General features: G+C 41.1%; 1 protein-coding gene across 5 annotated transcripts in view; it reads left to right on the plus strand.

The window, feature by feature from the left end:
• phldb2a (pleckstrin homology-like domain, family B, member 2a) overlaps positions 1-26,084 on the plus strand; it is a 213,805-nt gene that overhangs the window by 81,228 nt on the left and 106,493 nt on the right. For all 5 annotated transcript variants that reach the window (XM_067433809.1, XM_067433808.1, XM_067433811.1 and 2 more), the window contains exon 4: positions 5,172-5,504. In XM_067433809.1, the coding sequence (XP_067289910.1) occupies positions 5,172-5,504 (333 nt within the window). The remainder of the gene's footprint in view (positions 1-5,171; positions 5,505-26,084) is intronic.

A 26,084-nucleotide genomic window follows, 5' to 3' on the forward strand; every position in this document is an offset into this window, starting at 1 on the left:
AAGGCGTTTCGCAGTCAACATCCTGAACGGAAGCCTGTAAAGGGATCGGTTCAGGACGCGAAGGTCCAGGATCGGTCGTAACCCACCGGATTTCTTCGGTACAATGAAGTAAGGGCTGTAGAAGCCGGACTTCATCTCGGCTGGAGGGACGAGCTCGACCGCACCCTTCGCCAGTAGGGTTGCAATCTCCGCAGGCATGACTGGGGCATTGGACCCCACCACGGTGTACCGGACACCCCGGAAGCGGGGAGGAGCTCGCGCGAACTGAATCGCGTAGCCGAGCCGGATGGTCCGTGCGACCCAGCGGGACAGTCCCGGCAGCTGTAGCCACGCTCCCAGGGAGTGTACCAACGGGGTCATGCGGAGCACCGGCGTACCCTCGGTGGGGCAGCGAGGCAGCGTTACCGGCCCGGACTCGGGTGGCGTAGCGGCCCGGTGTCGGGGCGGCGGTAACAGCTGTGCCCTGACAGAGGAGACCAGGGAAGGACTCGCGTTCCACTGGGGTCTGCTCTGAGAGGGGGCTGGCGACAGAGAGGGACGAGAGCGGCGTGGCCCGGGGGCGGCGCACACTGCCGTCACCGGTCTCTGTGTGCTCAGAGATGGGTATGTCAGTTCTTTCTTTGACCACATTAGGGTGCTGCCACCCCGGGGGGCGGCAGCGGAACGAAAGATTCTCCCCCGGCCTCCACCGGGGGAAGGAGCGGCCCTGCTGCCGTCTCCTGGAAAGAACTGCCCATCTCTGAGCTGTCCGCGTCAGGAGCGCCGCTTGGCCTGGCGTTTAGCGGGCCGCGGGGCTGGCGCGGACTGGGGCGGCTTCTTGCGGCGCGCTCCGCGGCGCGGCCCGGGTGAAGGCTGCTGCTGTGGCCGCGCGGGAGCGGGGGGGACCGCAGGAGGCCACCCTCGGCGGCGAGGCAGCTGAGGCGACTGTGCCGGCGGCGCTTGGGGTACAGCAGCGGGCCGCCGGGGCAGTATATGCTTAATAGCCTCAGTCTGCTTCTGGGCGGCCGAGAACTGTTGGGCGAAGCTCTCGACCGCACCGCGGAATAGCCCAGCCTGGGATATGGGGGCGTCGAGGAAACGAGTCCGCTCGGCGTCCCGCATATCGGCCAGGTTGAGCCATAGATGTCTCTCCTGGACCACGCATGTGGACATCACCCGGCCCAGGGAGCGTGCGGTAACCTTCGTCGCCCGGAGAGCGAGGTCGGTCGCGGCACGCAGCTCATCTCTGAGCCCTGGGTCGGCTCCACCCTCGTGCATGTCGCACAGCAACTTGGCCTGGTAGGCCTGGAGGGTTGCCATGGCATGCAGAGAAGCGGCGGCCTGCCCCGCAGCTCTGTAGGTCTTCGACACCATTGAAGATGTGAATCTACAGGCCTTGGAGGGGTGCTTAGGGTCGCCACGCCAGGAAGAGGCGCTCTGGGGACACAGTTGCATCGCCACAGAACGCTCCACCGGGGGGACCCCAGTGTACCCTCTAGCCGCGCGCCCCATCGAGGGCGGAGAAGGCGGAAGAGGTTGCCAAACGCTCGCGAGAAGACACGGGGGCCCTCCACGAGTGCGCAACCTCCTCATGCACTTCCGGGAAGAAAGGAATTGGGGGCACGGCAGGACGGCTGTCCTGTCGTGGCGCACCCAAAAACCAATCATCTAACCGCGAACGCTCCGGCCGGGGTGGAGGGTTCCACTCCAGACCGAGCGCCGCGGCAGCCCGGGCAAGCATGGCTGTCAACTCCGGGTCCGACTCGGACAATGCTGGCGCGCCCGGAGGCGGCAGCACAGCCGAATCCTCATCCTCGGAGGACTCTAGCCCACCTTGCGATGCGGTCACCGACATCTCGTCCTCCTCTGGAGCGCCGAACGAAACCCGCGGACCGGCCGAGACCGAGGCCGCGGGCTCCATCACAACGCTCGCGGGTACCGGTGCAACAGAGGGGGGTGTGGGCCGAGGCGTGAGCGTCGGAGCTGTATTCCACACCATCACCCTCAGGTCACCCTGGCCACCAGCCGAAGAGACGCCCCGCGGACCGGATGAGACCGAGGCCGCGGACACGTCAGATCGGGGGGTGACGGAGGGGACTCTCACTCCGGCGGCCGCACGGAGATCATTGAGTCTCGACCGCAACACGGAGATGGCCATGTTCCCGCAGTGAGAACATGACTCATCCACAAGCGCCGCCTGAGCATGCTGGAAGCCCAAGCATGCCAGACAGTGCGAGTGCCCATCAGAAGAGTGTAGAGACCGGCCACACCCAGAAGCACACGGGCGAGACATCCTGAAAAGGACGTGCCACGTGTGAGCTCTTTTTGTGAGAGGATTAACCTCGCAGTCGATGCCGAAGCGCCCAGGGGACCACACACCAACTGGAAACCAATCGTCTGACCAGCAGGCAGGAAGTATGTGACCGCTGGAACGCGCCGAACACCAACACCGACTGGAAGATCCTGATCGTCTCGAAGAACTGACTTAACTCAGAAGGCTTGTAGGAGTGAAAGGTATGTAACCCTTGGCTCCGAAGCATTAAAACATAATGCGATGATGCCAGCTACTTCCTTATATACCCACGTGGGTAGGCGGAGTTACGCATGCAAATCTCGCATGCCCATGGCATTGGCACTGCCATTGGGCGCTTTCTAGTCTCGGAGATGACAGGCTTCTAAGCGAAACCCCCATTCGTCAGTCACTGACGTTACGTCGGAGTGACTGAACGAAAGGGAACAATATATATCCAGAGTTTGGTGACTAAAGATAAAACTAACCCCCCCATTTTTGACAAAAGATGGCGCTACTTTTGTCAAAAGATGGAGCTACTGAGCTCCTCCACCAGGCCCGTTTTTAAGTCTTTGCCCATATCTACTGGACAGCATGTCTGATGTGTGTATCAAGTGTCATGTAATTTGAAGCATTATAAGGGTCTTATGTTTTGATGTTATACTGATGAAGTTTGAAGTCAATCGGGTAAAAATAAGATGGTGATTTCAAAGCATTTTGAAAGTGACACACTTCCTGCTGTCAGCTGGTGGCGCTATAACTTTGACTCACAATAGTCACATCCATGTGATCGGCCTCCTACAACAAAACACACCACTGAAGTTTCATCCAAATTAATGTACACAGAATTTATAACACACTTCCTGTTTCCCTTTTCTCACCATAAATTAATCTCCTCGCCATGGCAAAACTGTTCAAGATATCAAAAATCGACTCGCAATTTAGCACCCTCATTCCTCAATGTCTTGACTTTATGTTGACTGAGTTTGGAACTAATCGGATGAATCGCCTAGGAGAAGTATATCAAATTCCAGAGCATGCCTTTTCCAAACAACCCATAATAGCTGACTTCCAGTTGGGCTGATGCATAATTAGAGCACAAAAGTTGTTTGGCCCGATGAGGTCTATATGTGTACTCAATTTGATGCATGTATGTGCAAGTGTTTTTGATGTATGGACCAAGTTTTCAGACCCAGCTTAAGTAAATCCAGATTCCCCCATCTGCTCTGAAAAAACATATCCCAGTCAGTTTCCTTGGAAAAATCCTCTTAGTTTCCACATAGTCATTATTCCAGACCTTAAAGGTTTTTGTTTGAATCTTATGTGTTTTCAATCTCTGTCTATATTTTGGCAATAATAAAATTGCATTATGGTCTGAGAACCCCAGGGGAGGAAGGGATTTAGAAACAAATGCACCGGGTATATTACCAAAACACAAATCCAGCATCCTATTCAAACGTGTTGCAACTGTATATTGTTCTAGCTGTGGCAAAAATTATCCAACATCACAGCTATTAAAGTCTCCGAGCAAAAAGATAGGCTGATCAGCTGTTCTGGACACACCATTTTTATAACTTTCCGCAATATTTTCAGCTGCAAGTATGTTATTGGGCCAGGAACATGGGCAAGAAACACAGTCACCTGAGAGAACTCACAAGGTAAACAATAAGGTCAAAACGACAGTCATCATCTCATAATGTCATGAGTAATCAGTCTCCCGCACACTGAAATTAGTTGCCCATTTATCATTTATGGCCATGCAAAGACCTGCTCCGATAGACTTCCCTGTTTTCACAGTGACCCGGTCATATTGAATAAGAGTAAATCCATCCAGACTCAATGTAGCATTTCCAGACAACCATGTTTCAGTAAAGCAAATCAGACTTGTGCGCCAATAGTTAGAATCAGACTTTACCAGCATGGATCGTTTATCTACTTTGTTTCGTAATGAGCCCACATTTGTCAGAATTAAAGCAGGAAAAGGTAACTTACTTCCACATCTTCTCACCCGGTTTCTAATTCCTCCTCTCGCCCAAACAGGTTGAGCACACAGCAAAGTCCACAATAGCAGTATCCATAATTTCAAAATGACGCACATAATTAAAAACACAGTGCACTTCAAGTGCTCATTAGTTTAAAACCGAAAAAATAAGATTGAATTAACAATACAAACAGAGCCTTAACCTTGAGTCGCTCAAACATAGGAGCACCCCATTTAGTTTATAATATAATTTTGTTATTTTTTGTTTATAATATAATGTATCAAGTAGTGTATGATCCAAAAGTCTGTGACCACTAGTTAGTGGTGTAAAGTAACAAATTTCAAATACTCTGTTTACTGTAATTAAGTAGGTTTTCTCAGGAATTGTACTTTTTAAGTAGTTTAAAAACAGTGTACTTTTACTTCAGTACATTTTAAGTGCTGTATCGTCACTGCTATTTCCCCTAAACCTGCTGTCGCTACATTGTTTTTTTTTCTTTCCTGTCCTTTCCTGTTGTCTATACCTTTTCTATCCAAGGTATAAAGTGGAATAACATGCATAGCATAATACTGACTACTCACTACTCTTGAGTACTTTTAAAAGGGCTACTTTTGACTCCTGCTTTGAGTAGTATTTATGACAGGTAATTGTATTCTACTAGAACTAAATTCTTTGACAAGTAACAGTACTTCTACTTGAGTATGCTTTTTCAGTACTCTTTCCACCACTGCCACTAGTAGAAAATGCTTCTGTTTTGCATTATATTAAATTACAAATGACACAGAATGTTAAATATTAATTTAGCATCAAAATGTTTTTAAGACTTTTTAAATCCCCAAAACACTGTTCATTACTAGTTTCAAAGACAAATCCAAACCATCAATGAAGCCTAAAACTGTTTAATTGTTGTTGCACTCTAGGAGCGCCAACGTCTTGAGACCATCCTGTCCCTGTGCTCTGAGCTGGGCCGGTCTGATGTGTGCCGGATGGAGACTGATTCGGGTGTCTCAGCTGTGTTAGACCTGCAGAAGATTAACCAAGAGCTGGAGAAGCTGCAGGTTTCTGATGATGAATCGGTGTTCTCAGACTCTGCAGTAGTGTCTCTGGATAATGGATATCTGGGTAAGGGCCGGACAGAGATCCTGACCCAGAGACAGCGCAGATTCAGTGGACACAGGGAGACCAGGCCTCAGTCACCCACCACCAGTCTACGGTGCTCAGCGCCCTCACCCTCTCCACACCTTCGCAGCAAGGTGAGACACTGTGCAATATGTACTTACCTACCTGAATACAAAAAAGGTTATTATAATTAAATTATGATCTAAAATTATAATCAAAGTTATTCAACTAGTTATACAGATAAAATTTATGATTTAGGTTTTAATTAATTCTATAAACTATAATACGGATCTGCCAACATTGTCGCTATATGATAAATTAAAATAAGCTGATAACATCACTGAATTCTCCAGAACGACAGTACAGCCAAATGAAATTTTGATGCAATATTGTCCTGTTTTGACACTGTGAAGCTGCTTTGACACAATCGTGATTGTAAAAGCGCTATATAAATAAAGTTGATTGATTGACTGATTGATTAAATTAATTACTTAATTATAATTATCCTATTTGCAAGGAATTTTTTTGCCTGTGTGGGTATTAAAAAAACAATGATAATTATATTAGTGTATTGTGAAATAAATAAATGTTATGTTTTTTTTTAACATAATTTGTAATGTGTTGTACCAAATTTATCCATCCATCCATTATCTTCTGCTTATCTGGGGCCGGGTCGCGGGGGCAACAGTCTAAGCAGAGACGCCCAGACTTCCTTCTCCCTAACCACCTCCTCCAGCTCCCCCGGGGGAACCCCAAGGCGTTCCCAGGCCAGCCAGGAGACATAATCCCTCCAGCATGTCCTGGGTCTTCCCGGGGCCTCCTCCTGGTGGGATGTGCCCAGAACACCTCCCTGGCAAGGCGTCCAGGAGGCATCCGAAATAGATGCCCGAGCCACCTCAGTTGGCTCCTCTCGATGTGAAGGAGCAACAGCTCTACTCTTAGCTCCTGCCGAGTGACAGAGTGTCTCTAAGGGAGCGCCCAGCCACCCTGCGGAGAAAGCTCATTTCAGGCGCCTGTATCCGGGATCTTGTCCTTTCGGTCATGACCCACAGCTCATGACCATAGGTGAGAGTAGGAACGTAGATTGACCGGTAAATAGAGAGCTTCGCCTTACGGCTTAGCTCCTTCTTCACCATGACAGATCTGTACATCGCCTGCATTACTGCAGATGCTGCACCGATCCGTCTGTCAATCTCCTGTTCTATCCTTCCCTCACTCGTGAACAAGACCCCAAGATACTTAAACTCCTCAACTTGAGGCAACCTGAAGTAAGCAAGCTACCGCTACACAACGGGCTGCAAACTGTCCCAGTGCATGCTGAAGGTCCTGGTCTGAGGGCGCCAACACGACAACATCATCTGTAAAGAGCAGTGACGAAATTGCGTGGTCCCCAAACCGGAACCTCTCCGACCCTTAGCTGCATCTAGAAAGGGGCCCCGGACCCCATACTCCCAAGGCACCCTCCACAGGGTGCCTAGAGGATCACAGTCGAATGCCTTCTCCAAATCCACAAAGCACATGTGGACTGGTTGGGCAAACTCCCATGAACCCTCCAGCACCATGTGAAGGATATAGAGCTGGTCAAGTGTTCCACGACCGGGATGAAAACCACACTGCTTCTCCTGAATCCGAGGTTCCGCTATCGGCCGAATTCTCCTCTCCAGTACCCTGGCATAGACTTTCCCAGGGAGTCTGAGAAGTGTGATCCCCCTATAGTTGGAACACACTTTCCGGTCCCCCTTCTTGAAAAGAGGGACCACCACCCCGGTCTGCCAGTTCATAGGTACTGTCCCCAACCGCCACGCGATGCTGCAGAGGCGTGTCAGCCAAGACAGCCCAACAACATCCAGAGACTTAACGTATCCAACAGTTTGGGAATGCTGTGGAGTCTGACACATTCTCTTTTGATGTTTGTTTCTAATAGGACTGTAATCAACCAAAGAAAATCTTAGTTGACTGAAGTCCTGAAATTTTTGACTGAAAATTAAGTTAGGAAAAAAAAAACTTGCTAGTGCCACTATGACCACAAGCCACACCCATTATGTCATATATAGATTATTTTTAAAAATGTATTAGCATGGGCGTAGATTACGCGGGGGACGCGGGGGACATGTCCCCCTCACTTTTAATAAAATGTATTTTCGTCCCCCGCACTTTTACTGGGTCTCACCGATCCTAGTCGACCCGCTCCGAGCGGGATTCGATCCGGCGTTACCCTGCGCGGCGACGGCCAAGTTAACAGGGACACTAAAAACAGCCTTCTCTAACCTCGGTTGATAGCGCGCTTCTTGAGGTCACGGGCAAGTGTATTTACATAGAAACCAATGTGAATACATCAAGATTTAAATTCAGAGACAAAAAATAATCTATGCATGACCTGTAATTTTTTTCGAATCCTAATATGAGGAGGGCGCTCACATAGAAAGTCCAATAGTGGATTCGTAATACCCAGTCACGCTGCTGAAGGAAAACAATCGTTATGAGAGATGAAACGTGACGACGACAATCAGACGATTGCGACAATATATGCTTTATGTGTGTTTTTCAAGTCATCACGATGTAGGCTATTTATTGACAATAAAGTATAGCCTATCATGTGATTAATGTTTAGTATCTTCTGCTCACCAAGGCTGCATTTATGTAATTAAAAATAGTTAAAAAAGTAATATTTTGAAACATTATTACAAATTAAAACAGCTTTTTTTCCTATGTGAATATATAGTAATTTATTCCTGTGATCAAAGCTGTATTTATCATCATTACTCCAGTCTTCAGTGTCACATGATCCTTCACTAATTATTCTCATATGAGGATTTCATAATCAAGAAATATTTATGATTATTATCTGTGTTGAAAACAGTTGTGCTGCTTAAAAATGTTGTGGAAACCATGATAGCCTACATGTTATTTTTCAGGATTCTATAGAATTTTTGAATATAATTTTTTGAATAGAAAGTTCAATGGACAGCATTTATTTGCATTTATTAAATCAATTATCTAATTTGTAATATTAAAAATATCACTTGTGATCAATTTAATGCATGTCTGATCAATAAAAGTGTTAATTTCGCTCTTTTTTTAATTTTACCACAAATGTTTAGATGGTTTCCACAAAAATTAAGCATCACCATGAGCAGCACAACTGATAATAATCATAAATGTGTGTTGATCATCAGATCCTCATATGAGAATGATTAGTGAAGGATCATGTGACACTGAAGACTGGAGTAATGATGATAAATTCAGCTTTGATCACAGGAATAAATTACACTTTACTATATCTTCACATAGAGAACAGCATGGTTTACATTAGAATACTTTATTTTTATTTTTACATTGCATAAAATCTGTAGAGTCTTAATGCAGAAGTGTTTGTAGTATATAAACCAATCATAAAATTGGCATAAAAAATAGGAGAATAATATTATAGATATTAATTAATGGTTATTGTTCAGCAGTGTATTTGATATCTTGCCCAATTAAAAGCAAGAGATGCGATAAATTATATTGGTCCAAAAAAAAAAAATGTCATTACAACATTTCTGTCCCCCTCACTTCTGAAAAGATGGCTACGCCCCTGTGTATTAGGATATAATATTAAAGATATGGTATATTTTTTGTGTTGTTTTTAACTTATTTTTCACACTAAAGTGATAGTTACGTATTTGTGATAGCCTATGATATGAAAGGGTTAAATTATGACAATCAAAAGACTAGGTGACACACACAGAGTGAGACCAGAGTTTCAAAAGAACTCATTCTATATGATTTATAAGCTTTTGTACCCATGGTGGCCTCAATTTAGATCCACACAGTGACACGAGTCCCCATGAGTCTGTATGCATTGGTCCTGTATGCAAGTCCCCACCAGGCTAGAAAAACATGAACATTGCACAAGATTTTAAACAAATAATAATAATAAAATCTAAAAGTTTCATTGTTTGAAAAAGAAACTCAAATGTGTTTTTTTTCTCTCTAATGTTAGTATTTTAGTGTACCCGCGTGTACACGCATAAAAGTGGCTAAAACGGGTGGATTGGGACATTTATAAAATTCACGGGTGGGGATGCGGGCAGATAATTAAGCAGTTAATAATTAACTGTCCGGACGGGTAATAGCGTGGATGAAAAATATGTGCAATATTTCTGTGGCGAGGTGGATGAGTGAGAGAGCGAGAGAGACCGGGGTGTGATTGTGAATGAGCGTCACCTGCGAACCACACCGGTCTCAAGTCCTCTGTGCGAGCTCGGAGGCATATAAGGACAAGCGACACCTATAAAGGACGAGAGAGAACTAGACCTGGATTTGACGTTGAGTTGTGTTTACGTTTTATTATTAACTGCGTGGCAGTTGTCCATGAGGGGCTGCCCATGTTACTTTCGTTTTGTTTGGTTAAAGTCTTTTAAATATTCGCCGGTTCCCACCTCCTTCTTTCCCCCTCGAACATACTGTATTACAATTTCTATGCCCAAATTACCATTACACGTACACGCAACAACGATATGCCATTTGACCCATCACGTTACCACCACTGTGACATTGCAACTTTTTTTGATGCCTCTCATAGCCCGGATGGAGCAAGCGTTGCATGAGTATCAATGGATGAAGTAAAAGTAAAGTTGGTGAGTGGAATATATGAAATTGTTGACAACGAGTCTTTAAAGGCACACTGTAAAAAAAATTCTAGTGCTTTCAACTAATTATTATTTAGTAACTAGTTCCACAGATTTTTTACGTTCACTCAATTTTGTTCTAGAAATTGTTACCTGAATTAATATTTTTTAATTGGCTCAAACTTGACTTCAACTTTAAAATGTACGTTTACTCAACCTGTTTTTATAATTAATTCAACGAAAACGTTTTAATTAGGGGTTTCATTTTTAAATGGTTTTAATTGTTACTAGAAATTGCAGGTGAACTAGTTACGTTATAGCGAGGATAAAAACAAATGAAAACACATTGTATCATCTGCATTTATAACATTTGTTATACAAACAATACATTTTCATAAGAATTCATTTCAAATTTCTTTAAATAATAAAAAAATGACCAAAGCCCTTGTCACTTTTCTTTAATGTCTTTAATGCACGTTTAGTTTTGAAAATACACACACAGTCAAAGTAGATACAGTGGAGAATTCTTGCTACTTGTCAGGGTTTCAGCTGGAATAGGGATAGTTCACCAAAAATGAAAATTCTGTCCTCATTTACTCGCCCTCATGTTGTTCAAATCCTGTATAATGTTCTTTGTTTTGCTGAACACAAAATAAGATATTTGGAAGAATGTTTGTAACAAAGCAGATAGAGCAACCATGTACTACCATAGTATTTTACCCCATACTATGGTAGTGAATGTTTGGTATATCTGCTTGGTTACAAACGTTCTTACAAATATCTTATTTTGTGCTCAGCAGAACAAAGAAACTCATACAGGTTTGGAACAATATGAGGGTACATGACAGAATTTTCATTTTTGGGTGAACTATCCCTTTAAGAAGAACTGACTGGCTTGGATGAGAAACTTTGCGATGACAAACCATCAATGGATATCTTGGTCACACCCTGTTGGAGAAAGAAAGAGAACAATTAATAAAAAATAAAAAAAAGCAAATTATATTCTTTATACATTTGATCAATATTGAGAATGTACTTGCATGTGTGACTAAACTAAAGTATTTTTCTTTACGCTATATTGCAACGTAGGCCTACATGGCTAGCTTTCTTTCTCTTACGCTGTTTAGAACTCGTCCCACTTGTGAGGACGATTAAATGAGCGCCATTTTCATAGTATTCGTGGTTCGTGGTTAACTTTACGGACAATTTCACAAATTGGAACACGAAAAATCACGTTCAATACAACCACGTAACCCTAAATACCGTACATTAATTGGCCAACATTAAGTTACACGCTTGACATGTTTCAGTACATTTCCTTGTATAAAAATCACCACAGCACCTTGGCCTATAGCTAATGAGAGAAAGTTTGTCTGACACAATAGCACACAAAACGCTGAGATTAAATCTAAAATACATTATAGTATTCTAGTTAAAAAAAATACATATGTATTATTACTTAAACATGGTTAAAGACCACATTAACATAACGTAAATAATTTATTCGATGACGTAGACATCACTTAGGCCTAAATAATCCCTATATTTCCCTTGGATATATTTACTTCTAATTTTCTTCTTACTTCACTTCTAACGTTAAATATCCACACAAGCCTAATATGTTCGACATATTTGTCTGCAATTTAATCATTAACACTTACCTGACGCGTGAACTGCATTCTCAAAATAGCTGCTGCTGCCTCTCTCTGGTAAACGCGCGAAGTCCTTTGATCTCAATCCCTCCGCGAAATCAAACAAGTACCTTAGATATCCTTCCGCGAAAAATCAAACGAGCAAAACAGATCTTTCCGCGTAGTCAAACAAGCTTGTACGTATTCATTTAAATTAGGCAGATTAAATGCCACAATTAACTACATATGTCCATGAATTATATATGTATATTAAATATGTAAGTGCTATGATCCATCTCATTATAGTCTAATGCAGATAGGCTACCATCATAAACAAAACATCGAAAATACATCTAATTTCACAAATATTGTTCTGATATAGGCTATTATCAAATGTTTCTAACAGCCCATTTGAACAGCACAAACAAAAATCTATTTACCATAGTAAAATATTGTGTGTAAAATATTGTTAGCCTATTGACTGGATTCGCGTTTTTTAGTCCAGTCAACATTTGCAATTCTAAATGTTAACTGAATTTGAAAATATCAATTGATTTAATGTTTTTCGAATATATTTCAGCATACTTAATATAATATGTCTTCTTAACTAAGCACAAGTAAGAAAATTAGTTCAACATATATTTTTTTGCTCTTCCAACATTTTATTAATTGGAGTTTTTAGAGTGCACAGCCTATTTCATTAGCCCATTCATGACGCTGATGTTGAGAGAGGTGCAAGATAAAAAATAAAGCATTTTAATTGGAATTATTTTAGCGTGTGTGATTTATCGGGGGCACGGGTTGGGTAACGGGCCAAATATTAACGGGTCTGGGCTGGTGCGGATTTACTTTTGATATTTTCATGGGTCATGGGTCGGATCTGGTGCTAAACCTTGCGGGTACGGGCGGGGGCAGGTCTCCAAAAATGGACCCACGCAGGACTCTGTTACACATAGCTCGCACGATCAGTCAATATATGCACGAACCCCGCGCACCTCCATTCAAATGTCAAGTCGAGAGAGACAACAACACAGATCAAGAATGGAATATTATGAGATTCATTGGCCTGCCGGGCTTTGCGAGCCCTGGCCTATACGTGTCTGAGTCCAGCGTGCTAAAGGTATGTTTCTGTTAGACACGTACACATAAGCAAAACGAATTATAACAATGCAATACTATTACATATAAAAACACATTTTACTCACATAAGTGTGTTGCACCATTCCTGTCAGATCCAAATCCAGCATCGACCGGAGATTTGTTCATAAACGATTCCGCAGTGAAATAAGTGAACACCATGTCTTCCCCACGTGAGCTGAAACTTCATTAAAAATAAAGTTCAATCACACATTCCTAATATTAGGATCCGAAGGAAGCATATGCAGTGACTGTGTCCTTCCACAACCAGGAATAGCGCAATATCTTGCTATCTTCCTCGGCATGTTTATTGTTATTGGCTAGTTATTGGCCATGAGTCAGTGGGCGGGGCTACTGAATTAGACGTGCTATAGAGGCGTGTTTCGTCGCGTGGTGACGTAAGTATGAAGCACAAGATCGTTTTCTAGGCCTGGTGTCTATAAAAGCTTTTCTTTGACTAACAAGGAAGTTTTAAGCTCTGAAACTTAGAGGATATTATTATATTACCATGACCTTTTATATATCAAAACCTCAAGGGAAAGTTGATTTCTCAATTCATCACCCCTTTAGTCAATGCCATGGCAACACCGTTTGAGATATCCAATATCAGTTTGCATTTTAGCATATTCCATATCTTTGTTTCATGTTGACTGAGTTTGGAGGAGATTGAATGAATTGCCTGTGAGGAGAGACTAAAAAAGGACAAAAGAGGGACACAGAAACTGTCTGATATCTTGTAAAATCTTTGTTTGATTTAAAGGTCCCATGGCATAAAAAAAATCTATATTTAAATTTCATAATAGGTGTGGCTTGTGGTCATAGGGGTACCAGCTGCTGTGATACATGTGGCATATTAGAGCAATTTTCAAACATTCTCCTGTTTAAATGCATATTGCCTGTCGTGCACATTCTCAGCGGTATAAAAACATGCTGCATGTTTTAGAGAGGTCGACTTTGACCAGTAAATATGGTATATTCAGATGACTTTGATATCGTTATTTTAAATTTAATTACATTTAAACATTTAAAAGTGGCTGTTTATAATACACTTCCATAAAATGTATGCAGGCATATTCCTCTTACCTGACACTGATATTAAAATAATTTTTGCGATTTCTGTGATTTGGCTTTATTTTTTATTATTTTTTATTTAAAAAAAATATTGAATGCCACACATATTGAAATAAAAACAAGCATGATTTTTGCTGCATAAAATTGGTGAACAATCACAAGCTATGGTAGGTCAAAAACACATAAAGAGAAGTGTAAGGATAATACAACATCAGCATTTGGAAAGTATTCTGCACTCATTTTGAAATTGACATTTGACATCATCTGACATAAAATTAATGAATAAAATGTAATTGATCTCATAGATGTGACTGTTGTGGTTCCTGGTCATAGCAGCACCAGTTGCTGCAGTTAATGAGGTGAATTCAAATGACTTTGACATAGTCCCTTTATTTATTTTTTCCCATATTAAATGCCTATTGGCCTGCTGTGCACAGTTAAGCTGATGCCACCGGGGTGGCGGTGCCCCCGGCTTGGGCCCGTCATCGCTGCTCGCAGCTTTAATTAGGGCCCAAGCCCTGAAAGGGCGCAGAGCCCTATTGTTCTTCTAAGGACAATTTAGCTTTTTCGACTATTCGGGCACTTTCGGGCCCTTATCATGCTCGAAAACTCTTGAAACTTTGCACACACATCGGAACCTGCGGCCATCAGGGCCGGGCTGAGGCTGGTACCTGGGCGTGGCAGGGGGGCTCGACAGCGCCCCCTAAAGTGGGGTCTGAAAACATGGTCTATAAATCAAACACACTTGCACGTACATGTATGAAACTCGGTACACATATAGAGCTCATCGGGCCGAACAACTTTCGTGCTCTAAGTTATGTGTCAGCCCAACAGGAAGTGAGCTATTATGGGTTGTTTGGAAAACGCAAGCTCTGGAATTTGCGATACTCCTCCTAGACGATTCACCCGATCAGCACCAAACTCGGTCAGCATGAAGTCAAGACACTGAGGATGCTAAATTGCGAGCAACTTTTTGATATCTCAAACGGTTAGGCTGTGGCGAGGAGACAAATTTATGGCGAGAAAAGGGAAACAGGAAGTGTGTTATAACTTCTGCATTCATTAATTCATTTTGATGAAACTTCAGCTGTGTGTTCGTTGTAAGAGGCTGATCACATGGATATGACTTTTGTGAGTCAAAGTTATAGCGCCACCAACTGGCAGCAGGAATTGTGTCACTTTCAAAATGCTTTGAAATCACCATCTTATTTTTACCCGATTTACTTCAAACTTCATCAGTATAATGTCAAACCATAGCAGATATAAAGCTGGTAAGCACTTCCTGATATTGTATATACTGTTGCCACGGCAACACATCAAACGATAAAATTCTTTTTCGCTCCTTTTGAGATTCTTAAAATGCTTCAAATTACATGAAACTCAACACACACATCAGACATGCTGTCCAGTAGATATGGGCAAAGACTTAAAAACGGGCATGGTGGAGGAGCTCAGTAGCGCCATCTTTTAACAAAAGTAATGCAATCTTTTGTCAAAAGTGGGGGGGTTAGTTTTATCTTCAGTCACCAAACTCTGTATATATATTGTTCTCTTTGAGCCGAACAACTTTCTAATTTACAGTCATTAGCTCCGACAAACAGGAACTCAGATATTTAAGGCTTAAGGTGTGAGGACCTTATTGTAATTGCTAAAACCATCAATTTTCTTTTCCCAAATGAATTACATTTTTGAGGGCCTAAACACGCATGAAAACTCATGAAACTTTGCACACACATCAGAAGTGGTGAAAACATACATCTGATATGGGTTTCAGAATTAGGTGTGGAAAAATGGTTCGATAGCGCCACCTACAAAATTTAAATTAAGCGTCATTCGCGCTACGTTTCATGTATGAGTATGAAAATTCAGTAGACGCATTCAGCAGCCCAATACCTACAAAAAAGACCCAAGGCGCCAAATCTGAAAAACCAACAGGAAGTGAGATATTTTGAATTTTCTTCGGCAACACATCAAACTATAACATTCTTTTTCGCTGCTTTTGAGACTCTTAAAATGCTTCAAATTACATGAAACTCAACACACACATCAGACATGCTGTCCAGTAGATATGGGCAAAGACTTAAAAACGGGCATGGTGGAGGAGCTCAGTAGCGCCATCTTTTAACAAAAGTAACGCAATCTTTTGTCTAAAGTGGGGGGGTTAGTTTTATCTTCAGTCACCAAACTCTGTATATATATTGTTTTTTTTTGAGCCGAACAACTTTCTAATTTACAGTCATTAGCTCCGACAAACAGGAACTCAGATATTTAAGGCTTAAGGTGTAAGGACCTTATTGTAATTGCTAAAACCATCATTTTTCTTTTCCCAAATGAATTACATTTTTGAGGGCCTAAACACGCATGAAAACTCATGAAACTTTGCACACGCATCAGAAGTGGTGAAAACATACATCTGATATGGGTTTCAGAATTAGGTGTGGCAAAATGGTTCGATAGCGCCACCTACAAAATTTAAATTAAGCGTCATTCACGCTACGTTTCATGTATGAGTATGAAAATTCAGTAGCAACATTCAACAGCCCAATACCTACAAAAAAGACCCAAGGCGCCAAATCTGAAAAACCAACAGGAAGTGGGATATTTTGAATTTTCTTTGGTAAATTGGTGCAGTTTTTGCCATTGCCAGAAGTTGTATTTTAACAAACTCCTCCTAGAGATTTAATCATATCAACATCGTATTTGCACAGTCTAATCTAAAGGCCTTTGTGGTGTTAAATTGGGAAGATCTTGAGTTTTCCCTGAAGGGTGTGTCCGTGGCGGCCTCACAAATGTTGATGTTTCGCCATGACACAGGAATTTGTTGTACCTCAGGCATACAATGTCCGATCTGCCTCAAACTTCACATGTTTGACAAGAGTCCTGGCCTGAAGACATCTACATTCCAATATTCAGTCAAAGTTTTAGCGCCACCAACTGGCAGCAGGATGTGTCACTTTTTGAAAAAAATTTAAATCACTGTCTTACTTTCCACCGATTTACTTCAAACTTCATCAGTATAATGTGAAAACATGACAGATATAGACATACGAATGGATTCCTGATATTTTATAAACTGTTGCTATGGCAAAGTGTCATTTTAATTATTTTTTTGGGTGTTTTTGAGACTTAGCATGCTTGAAATTGTGTGTGTGTGTTTGTGTTTGTGTGTGTGTGTGTGTGTGTGTGTGTGCGCGCGTGCGCATGTTTTCTATACATGGGCTTTACAGAAGGTCATTCTGTTTTTGAAAAGACACATGTCTTAAAATTAATTATTTACTGATAAAAATCAAATTGATTTAAAAAGTAAATTTCACATGATTTTCTAGTTTATAAGTTGTCTGGGTATCACCAGACCAAGCTCAATTTAAGATTTGATCAATGAGCATTATTTGAATGACTCTGTATGCAATTGGATAGTCAACTAAACAGACTACTAAACTCGCCAATAGCATGCCAGGTGAATAAGTTAGTCTGTGATTTGTTCCCGCAAAAGTGTAACAGAAGCAGTAGAAATGAATGTACAGGTTTTCAGACTGTGTTGCAGGGCGAAGTCAAATCGCTGGCAGATCAGGCTGGGTTTACCCAGTCAGTCTAAGTAAATTTTATAATAAAGTTTATAATAAATTTCCATAAAATTTAGACGCGCATCTTACTCTTACCTGACACTAATATTAAAATCATTGCTGCAGTTTCTGTGATTTGGCTCCAATTGGTAATTTTGTAATTAACATTTTTTTTATTGGATGCTACAAATATTGAAATGAAAGCATGCTTAATTGCATAAGATTGTAAATAGCTAAGGTAGGTCAAAAACACATGTAGAGAAGTGTTAGGATAATACAATATCACCATTCGGACGGTATTCTGCGCTCATTTAAAATTGATGTGACATCATCTGACATGAAACTGATTCATTAAATTGAATTGATCTCATAGATGTGACTGTTGTGGTTCGTAGTCATAGCATCACCAACTGCTGCAGTTAATGTGGTGAATCCAACTTCATTTGTAGGGCACTAACAATATAGTTTTATATTATTCGTTTAACAATTGTGTTAATAAAATAAAAAGACCATGAATTAAATACTGGCCTTCTGGACTTACAAAATTTTGAGCTGCAAAAGATAACTTTGCACATATTTGAAAATTACCTATTATATCATATTACATTAGAATTCATCTATATTTAAATTCCATCATGGGTGTGGCTTGTGGTCATAGCGGCACCAGCTGCTGCGGTAAATGTGGCATATTTGAGCGATTTTAAAATACTCTCCTGTTTAAATGCATATTGCCTGTCTTGCACAATTTGCCTGAAGCCACCGGGGTGGTGGTGCCACCGGCTTGGGCCCATCATCGCTGCTCGCAGCTTTAATTAGGGCCCAAGCCCTGAAAGGGCGAAGAGCCCTATTGTTCTTCTAAGGATTATTAGGGCCCAAGCCCTGAAAGGGCGCAGAGCCCTATTGTTCTTCTAAGGATTATTATTATTAGGGCCCAAGCCCTGAAAGGGCGCAGAGCCCTATTGTTCTTCTAAGGATTATTAGGGCCCAAGCCCTGAAAGGGCGCAGAGCCCTATTGTTCTTCTAAGGATTATTTGTTATTATTATTATTATTATTTATTATTATTATTTTTTTACGCGACTATTTGGGCATTTTTGGGGCCCTTCCCATGCTCGAAAACTCTTGAAACTTTGCACACGCGTCAGAATGCGCGGCCATCAGGGCCGGGCTGAGGCTGGGACCCGGGCGTGGCAGGGGGGCTCGACAGCGCCCCCTAAAGTGGGGTCTGAAAACGTGGTCTATAAATCAAACCAACTTCCACGTATATATATGAAACTCGGTACACATATAGACTTTATCGGGCCGAACAACTTTCGTGCTCTAAGTTATGCGTCAGCCCAACAGGAAGTGAGCTATTATGGGTTGTTCGGAAAACGCATGCTCTGAAATTTGCGATACTCCTCCTAGACGATTCACCCGATCAGCACCAAACTCGGTCAGCATGAAGTAAAGACACTGAGGATGCTAAATTGCGAGCAACTTTTTGATATCTCAAACGGTTTGGCCGTGGCGAAGAGACGAATTTATGGCGAGAAAAAGGAAACAGGAAGTGTGTTATAACTTTTGCATACATTAATTCATTTTGATGAAACTTCAGCTGTGTGTTCGTTGTAAGAGGCCGATCACATGGATATGACTTTTGTGAGACAAAGTTATAGCGCCACCAACTGGCAGCAGGAAGTGTGTCACTTTCAAAATTGCTTTAAATCCCCATCTTATTTTCACCCGATTTACTTCAAACTTCATCGGTATAATGTCAAAACATGGCAGATATAGACATATGAATGGATTCCTGATTCTAGAAAAACTGTTGTCATGGCAACGTGTCAAAGTCTAATAATCTTTTTTGGTGTTTTTGAGACTCTTCCCATGCTTGAAATTGCATGAAACTCAACACACACATCAGACATGCTGTCCAGAAGATGCAAGCAAAGATTCAGAAACGGGCGTGGTAGAGGGGCTCAGTAGCGCCATCTTTTGTCCAAAGCGGGGGGTTAGTTTTATCTACATTCACCAAACTCGGTATACATATTGTACATTTCGAGCCGGACAACTTTCTAATTTACTGTCATTAGCTCTGACCAACAGGAAGTCAGATAATTTGGTTGGAAGATAACAAGAAGTGGCAAAGCGAGCTCTGAGTTTTTACCTTGTCCTCAAAAGCGATTCATTCAATCTCCTCCAAACTCGGACAACATGAAGTAAATATACAGAAGATGCTAAAATGCGAACGGTTATTGGATATCTCAAACGGTGTTCCCGTAGCAAAAGCCTAAAAAACACAAAATAAGAACACAAGTGCCTGGTTCATAAATAAGGCTATACTCCCACCTGCTGGTTATTCTCTATATCACATTTTTTTTTTTTTTTTTTTTCAACACTTATGCTCTCACTTAAATGACCAGTAGAGGGCAATATTGTATAAGTTTTCAAGCAAAAAAACATTACCTCTGTGTGTGTGTGTGAATGGTTTTCTAACCTGGTGGGGACTTAAACCTGAATGCACACAGACTCATGGGGACTTCCCAATGGGTACAAAAGCTTATAAATCAAACAGAATGAGTTACTTTGAAAAGGTGAAAATGCAGAAAGTTGTGTGATGGGAAGGTTTTGGGGTAGGAGCTGTGTAGGAGGACAGAATATATGGTTTGTACAGCATAAAAACCATTACATCTATTGTGAGTCCCCAGAAAAAGATAGTGAACCAGACATGAGTGTGTGTGTGTGTGTGTGTGTGTGTGTGTGTGTGTGTGTGTCTGAGGGGCAGGGACGGGGGGGGGGGGGGGGGTGAAGGGGGGTGTTGTGGATGGGGGGATGGGCTGAGCTGATTTGAGTTGCCTGCAGCATACTTCAGCATTACTACTGTGTGTGTGTGTGTGTGTTGTTCTAGCCTGGTGGGGACTTCAACCTGAATGCACACAGACTCATGGGGACACATATGTCACTGTAGGGGCCTAAATTGAGGTCCCAATGGGTACAAAAGCTTATAAATCATACAGAATGAGTTCTTTTGAAAATGTAAAAATGCAGAAAGTTTTGTGAAATGGGTAGGTTTAGGGGTAGGGGCAGGGGCAGGAGGACAGAATATATGGTTTGTAAAGCATAAAAACCATTACGTCTATGAGTCCCCAGAAAGATAGTGAACCAGACATGAGTGTGTGTGTGTGTGTGTGTGTGTGTGTGTGTGTGTGTGTGTGTGTGTGTGTGTGTGTGTGTGTGTGTGTGTGTGTGCTAAAAAGATTACCTCTCAATGCTGTGCTTTGGCCTGCATTAAAGGATAAAACACATTATTCTGGGTTTGAATAAAAAAATAAATGTATAAAACCAGTTTATTTGTAGGGCATTGACAATATTGTTTTATATAATTAGTTAAATAATTGTGTTAATACAAATAATTATTAATAAAACATATAAATATTAAAAAAAAATTACTAACAAAGGAAAAAATACATTTAATTGTCTTTTTCAACAAAAAGTAATTGGTGTGTGTAACTTAAAAATGAGAAGATTAATGTTTAAGGACAAAAATGATAACCAATGAGCTACCGGTATATAGAATAACCAGAAGTTGGAAGTGTAGCCTTATTTAGTAACCAGGTTGGATATGTCCTAGGGAACACTGTTTTGAAGATAAAATTATTGTTGATATATTAAAACAGTGTTTCCAGACAGTGAAATAAAAACAATGATCTCTCACTGTTTAGATTTTGTGTCTGTCATTCCCCCTCCCCCTCACTCTCCCTCTCTTAGGATCACTATGTGTGTGTGTGTGTGTGTGTGTGTGTGTGTGTGTGTGTGTGTGTGTGTGTGTGTGTGTGTGTGTGTGTGTGTGTGTGTGTGTGTGTGTGGAGGGGGTCTCTCTCACTCTGTGTGTGTGTCACCTTTTCTCTTGTGTTTTCATAATTTAACCCTTTCATATCATAGGCTATCACAAATATCTATCACTTTATTGTGAAAAATAAGTAAAAAACAAAAACATATATTATATCTTTAATTAAATACTGGTCTTCTGAACTTACAAAATTTTGAGCTGCAAAAAATACATTTGCACATAATTGAAAGTGATGTCCCAATACTTTTAATTGTTTTCTATAACATGGGCTTTAAAGAAGGTCATGTGCTGTGTTTGCAAAGATCACGTATGACACCTCTTTAAACTAATTATTTATTGATAGAATTCAAATGGATAAAAAAAGTTAATTTCACATGATCTTATAAAAGTGCCTGTTTATAATAAACTTCCATAAATTATGTGCATGCATATTACTCTTACCTGACACTGATATTAAAATCATTGTTGCGGTCTCTGTGATTTGGCTTAATTTATTTTTAAGAGAAGTGTAAGGATAATACAACTTCAGCATTTGGACAGTATTCTGCACTCATTTTGAAATTGACATTTGACATCATCTGACATAAAATTAATGAATAAAATGTAATTGATCTCATAGATGTGAGTGTTGTGGTTCCTGGTCATAGCAGCACCAGTTGCTGCAGTTAATGAGGTGAATTCAAATGACTTTGACATTGTCCCTTTTTTTATTTTTTCCCATATTAAATGCCTATTGGCCTGCTGTGCACAGTTAAGCTGATGCCACCGGGGTGGCGGTGCCACCGGCTTGGGCCCGTCATCGCTGCTCGCAGCTTTAATTTGTTATTATTATTATTATTATTATTATTTTTTTACGCGACTATTTGGGCATTTTTGGGGCCCTTCCCATGCTCGAAAACTCTTGAAACTTTGCACATGCATCAGAATGCGCGGCCATCAGGGCCGGGCTGAGGCTGGGACCCGGGCGTGGCAGGGGGGCTCGACAGCGCCCCCTAAAGTGGGGTCTGAAAACGGGGTCTATAAATCAAACACACTTCCACGTACATATATGAAACTCGGTACACATATAGAGCTCATCGGGCCGAACAACTTTCGTGCTCTAAGTTATGTGTCAGCCCAACAGGAAGTGAGCTATTATGGGTTGTTCGGAAAACGCATGCTCTGAAATTTGCGATACTCCTCCTAGACGATTCACCCGATCAGCACCAAACTCGGTCAGCCTGAAGTCAAGACACTGAGGATGCTAAATTGCGAGCAACTTTCTGATTTCTCAAACGGTTTGGCCGTGGCGAAGAGACGAATTTATGGCGAGAAAAGGCAAACAGGAAGTGTATTATAACTTCTGCATACATTAATTCATTTTGATGAAACTTCAGCTGTGTGTTCGTTGTAAGAGGCCGATCACATGGATATGACTTTTGTGAGTCAAAGTTATAGCGCCACCAACTGGCAGCAGGAAGTGTGTCACTTTCAAAATTGCTTTAAATCCCCATCTTATTTTCACCCGATTTACTTCAAACTTCATCAGTATAATGTCAAAACATGGCAGATATAGACATATGAATGGATTCCTGATTCTAGAAAAACTGTTGTCATGGCAACGTGTCAAAGTCTAATAATCTTTTTTGGTGTTTTTGAGACTCTTCAAATGCTTGAAATTGCATGAAACTCAACACACACATCAGACATGCTGTCCAGAAGATGCAAGCAAAGATTCAGAAACGGGCGTGGTAGAGGGGCTCAGTAGCGCCATCTTTTGTCCAAAGCGGGGGGTTAGTTTTATCTACATTCACCAAACTCGGTATATATATTGTACATTTTGAGCCGGACAACTTTCTAATTTACAGTCATTAGCTCTGACCAACAGGAAGTCAGATAATTTGGTTGGAAGATAACAAGAAGTCGAAAGCGAGCTCTGAGTTTTTACCTTCTCCTCAAAAGCGATTCATTCAATCTCCTCCAAACTCGGACAACATGAAGTAAATATACAGAAGATGCTAAAATGCGAACGGTTATTGGATATCTCAAACGGTGTTCCCTTAGCAAAAGCCTAAAAAACACAAAATAGGGACACACGTGCCTGGTTCATAAATAAGGCTATACTCCCACCTGCTGGTTATTCTATATATCACACTGTTGTTGTTTTTTTGTTTTTTTTCAACACTTATTCTCTCACTTAAATGACCAGTAGAGGGCAATATTGTATAAGCTTTCAAGCAAAAAACCTTGCCTCTGTGTGTGTGTGTGAGAATGGTTTTCTAGGCTGGTGGGGACTTAAACCTGAATGCACACAGACTCATGGGGACTTCCCAATGGGTACAAAAGCTAATAAATCAGACAGAATGAGTTCTTTTGAAGAAAGTTTTGTGTGATGGGTAGGTTTTGGGGCAGGGGCAGTGTAGGATGACAGAATATGGTTTGAACATGCATAAAAACCATTACGTCTATGAGTCCCCAGAAAGATAGTGAACCAGACATGAGTGTGTGTGTATGTGTGTGTGTTTGTGGGTGGGTGTGTGTGTTGTGGATGGGGGATGGTGAATGGGCTTAACTGATAAGAGTTGCCTGCAGCATACTTCAGCATTACTACTGTGTGTGTGTGTGCGTGTGTGTGTGTGTTCTTTTTGCTAGCCTGGTGGGGACTTCAACCTGAATGCACACAGACTGATGGGGACACGTGTCACTGATTTCTACAGTGTGTGTGTATGTGTGTGTGAGCCACTCTTCTGTCTAAAAAGATTACCTCTCAATGCTGTGCTTTGGCCTGCATTAAAGGATAAAACATTTTATTCTGGGTTTGAATAAAAAAATGAATGTATAAAACCAGTTTATTTGTAGGGCATTGACAATATTGTTTTATATAATTAGTTAAATAATTGTGTTAATACAAATAATTATTAATAAAAAAATATAAATATAAAAAAACATTACTAACAAAAGAAAAAAACACATTTAATTGTCTTAAAAAAAAGTAGATTAATGCCTTTTGTTTAAATATAAATATAGAATAACTAAATACAGAATAACCAGAAGGTGGAAGTGTAGCCTTATTCAGTAACCAGGTTGGATATGTCCTAGGGAACACTGTTTTGAAGATAAAACTATTGTTGTTATTGCAATACAGTGTTTTCAGACAGTGAAATAAAAACAATGTTCGCTCACTGTTTAGATTTTGTGTCTGTCATTCCCCTTCCCCCTCCCTCTCTCAGGATCACTCTGTGTGTGTGTGTGTGTGTGTGTGTGTGTGTGTGTGTGGAGGGGGTCTCTCTCACTGTGTGTGTGTGTGTTTGTGTGTGTGTGTGTGTGTGTGTGTGTGTGTGTGTGTGTGTGTGTGTGTGTGTGTGTGTGTGTGTGTGTGTGTGTGTGTGTGTGTGTGTGTGTGTGTGTGTGTGTGTGTGTGTGTGAATGGTTTTTTAGCCTGGTGGGGACTTAAACCTGAATGCACAAAGACTCATGGGGACTTCCCAATGGGTACAAAAGCTTATAAATCATACAGAATGAGTTATTTTGAAAATGTGAAAATGTAGAAAGTTTTGTGTGATGGGTAGGTTTAGCGTAGGAGCAGTGTAGGAGGACAGAATACATGGTTTGTACAGTATAAAAACCATTAAGTCTATGGTGAGTCCCCAGAAAGATAGCACACCAGAGACCAGACATGTGACTCTGACTGTGTGTGTGTGTGTGTGTGTGTGTGTGTGTGTGTGTGTGTGTGTGTGTGTGTGTGTGTGTGTGTGTGTGTGTGTGTGTGTGTGTGTGTGTGTGTGTGTGTGTGTGTGTGCGTGTGTCTGATGGGGGATGGGTGTCAGTTGCATTTTGATGAGGAAAAGATTAGCTCTTTTATTGCTGTGTGCTTTGGCCAGCATTAAAGGATAAATATATATATATATATTTCTGGGTTTGAATAAAAAAATGGAAAAAGTATGGAACCAGTTAATTTGTAGAGCATTGACAATATCGTTTTATATAATAAGTTTCGTAATTGTGAAAATACAAATATAAAAAGACCTTTAGATAAATACTAAAGTCAACTCGGTCAACATGAAACAAAGGACACTGAAGATTTGACAGGCATTGACAATATTTTTTATATAATTAGTTTAATAATTGTGTTAATACAAAGAAGGTGGGAGTATAGCCTTATTTATGAACACGGCTGGATAAGTCTTTGAGAAAAATGTATAAAAATAAAACACTTGGCTAGTTTTATCTATAGTCACCAAACTCAGAATGAATAAAAATGTAAAATGAATGTACTTTTTGTATTTTTTTTTAATCAATATATTGGTTTTCTTTAACATTTTGTATTTGAAGATTAATTCTTAAAACTAAAATACTAACATAAAAAAAACACATTTGAGTTTCTTTTTCAAATAATTTTCTCCGACCATTTAGATTTTATTATTATTTTTTGTTTAAAATCTTGTTCAATATTCATGTTTTTCTAGCCTGGTGGGGACTTCAACCTGAATGCACACAGACTCATTGGGACTCGTGTCACTGTAGGGACCTAAATTGAGGACCCAATGGGTACAAAAGCTTATAAATCACACAGAATGAGTTCTTTTGAGAATGTAAATTTAATTTTTTGTTTCAAATCTTTTTTGTTCAATCGGAATCAGACTATGCCTCTCTCTTTCTGTCTGTCCTTACCCCCCCCCCCACACTCTCTCAGGCTCACTCTGTGTGTGTGTGTGTGTGTGTGCGTGAGTGTGTGTGTGTGTGGTGGGGGGGGTCTCTCTCACTCTGTGTGTGTGTGTGTGTGTGTCACCTTGTCTCTTGATTGTCATAATTTAACGCTTTTATATCATAGGCTATCACAAATGGCTATCACTTTGAAGTGAAAAATAAGTAAAAAAAAAACACACAAAA

Source organism: Pseudorasbora parva, chromosome 23 (assembly GCF_024679245.1).
Source record: "Pseudorasbora parva isolate DD20220531a chromosome 23, ASM2467924v1, whole genome shotgun sequence".
Classification (NCBI taxonomy): Eukaryota; Metazoa; Chordata; class Actinopteri; order Cypriniformes; family Gobionidae; genus Pseudorasbora; species Pseudorasbora parva.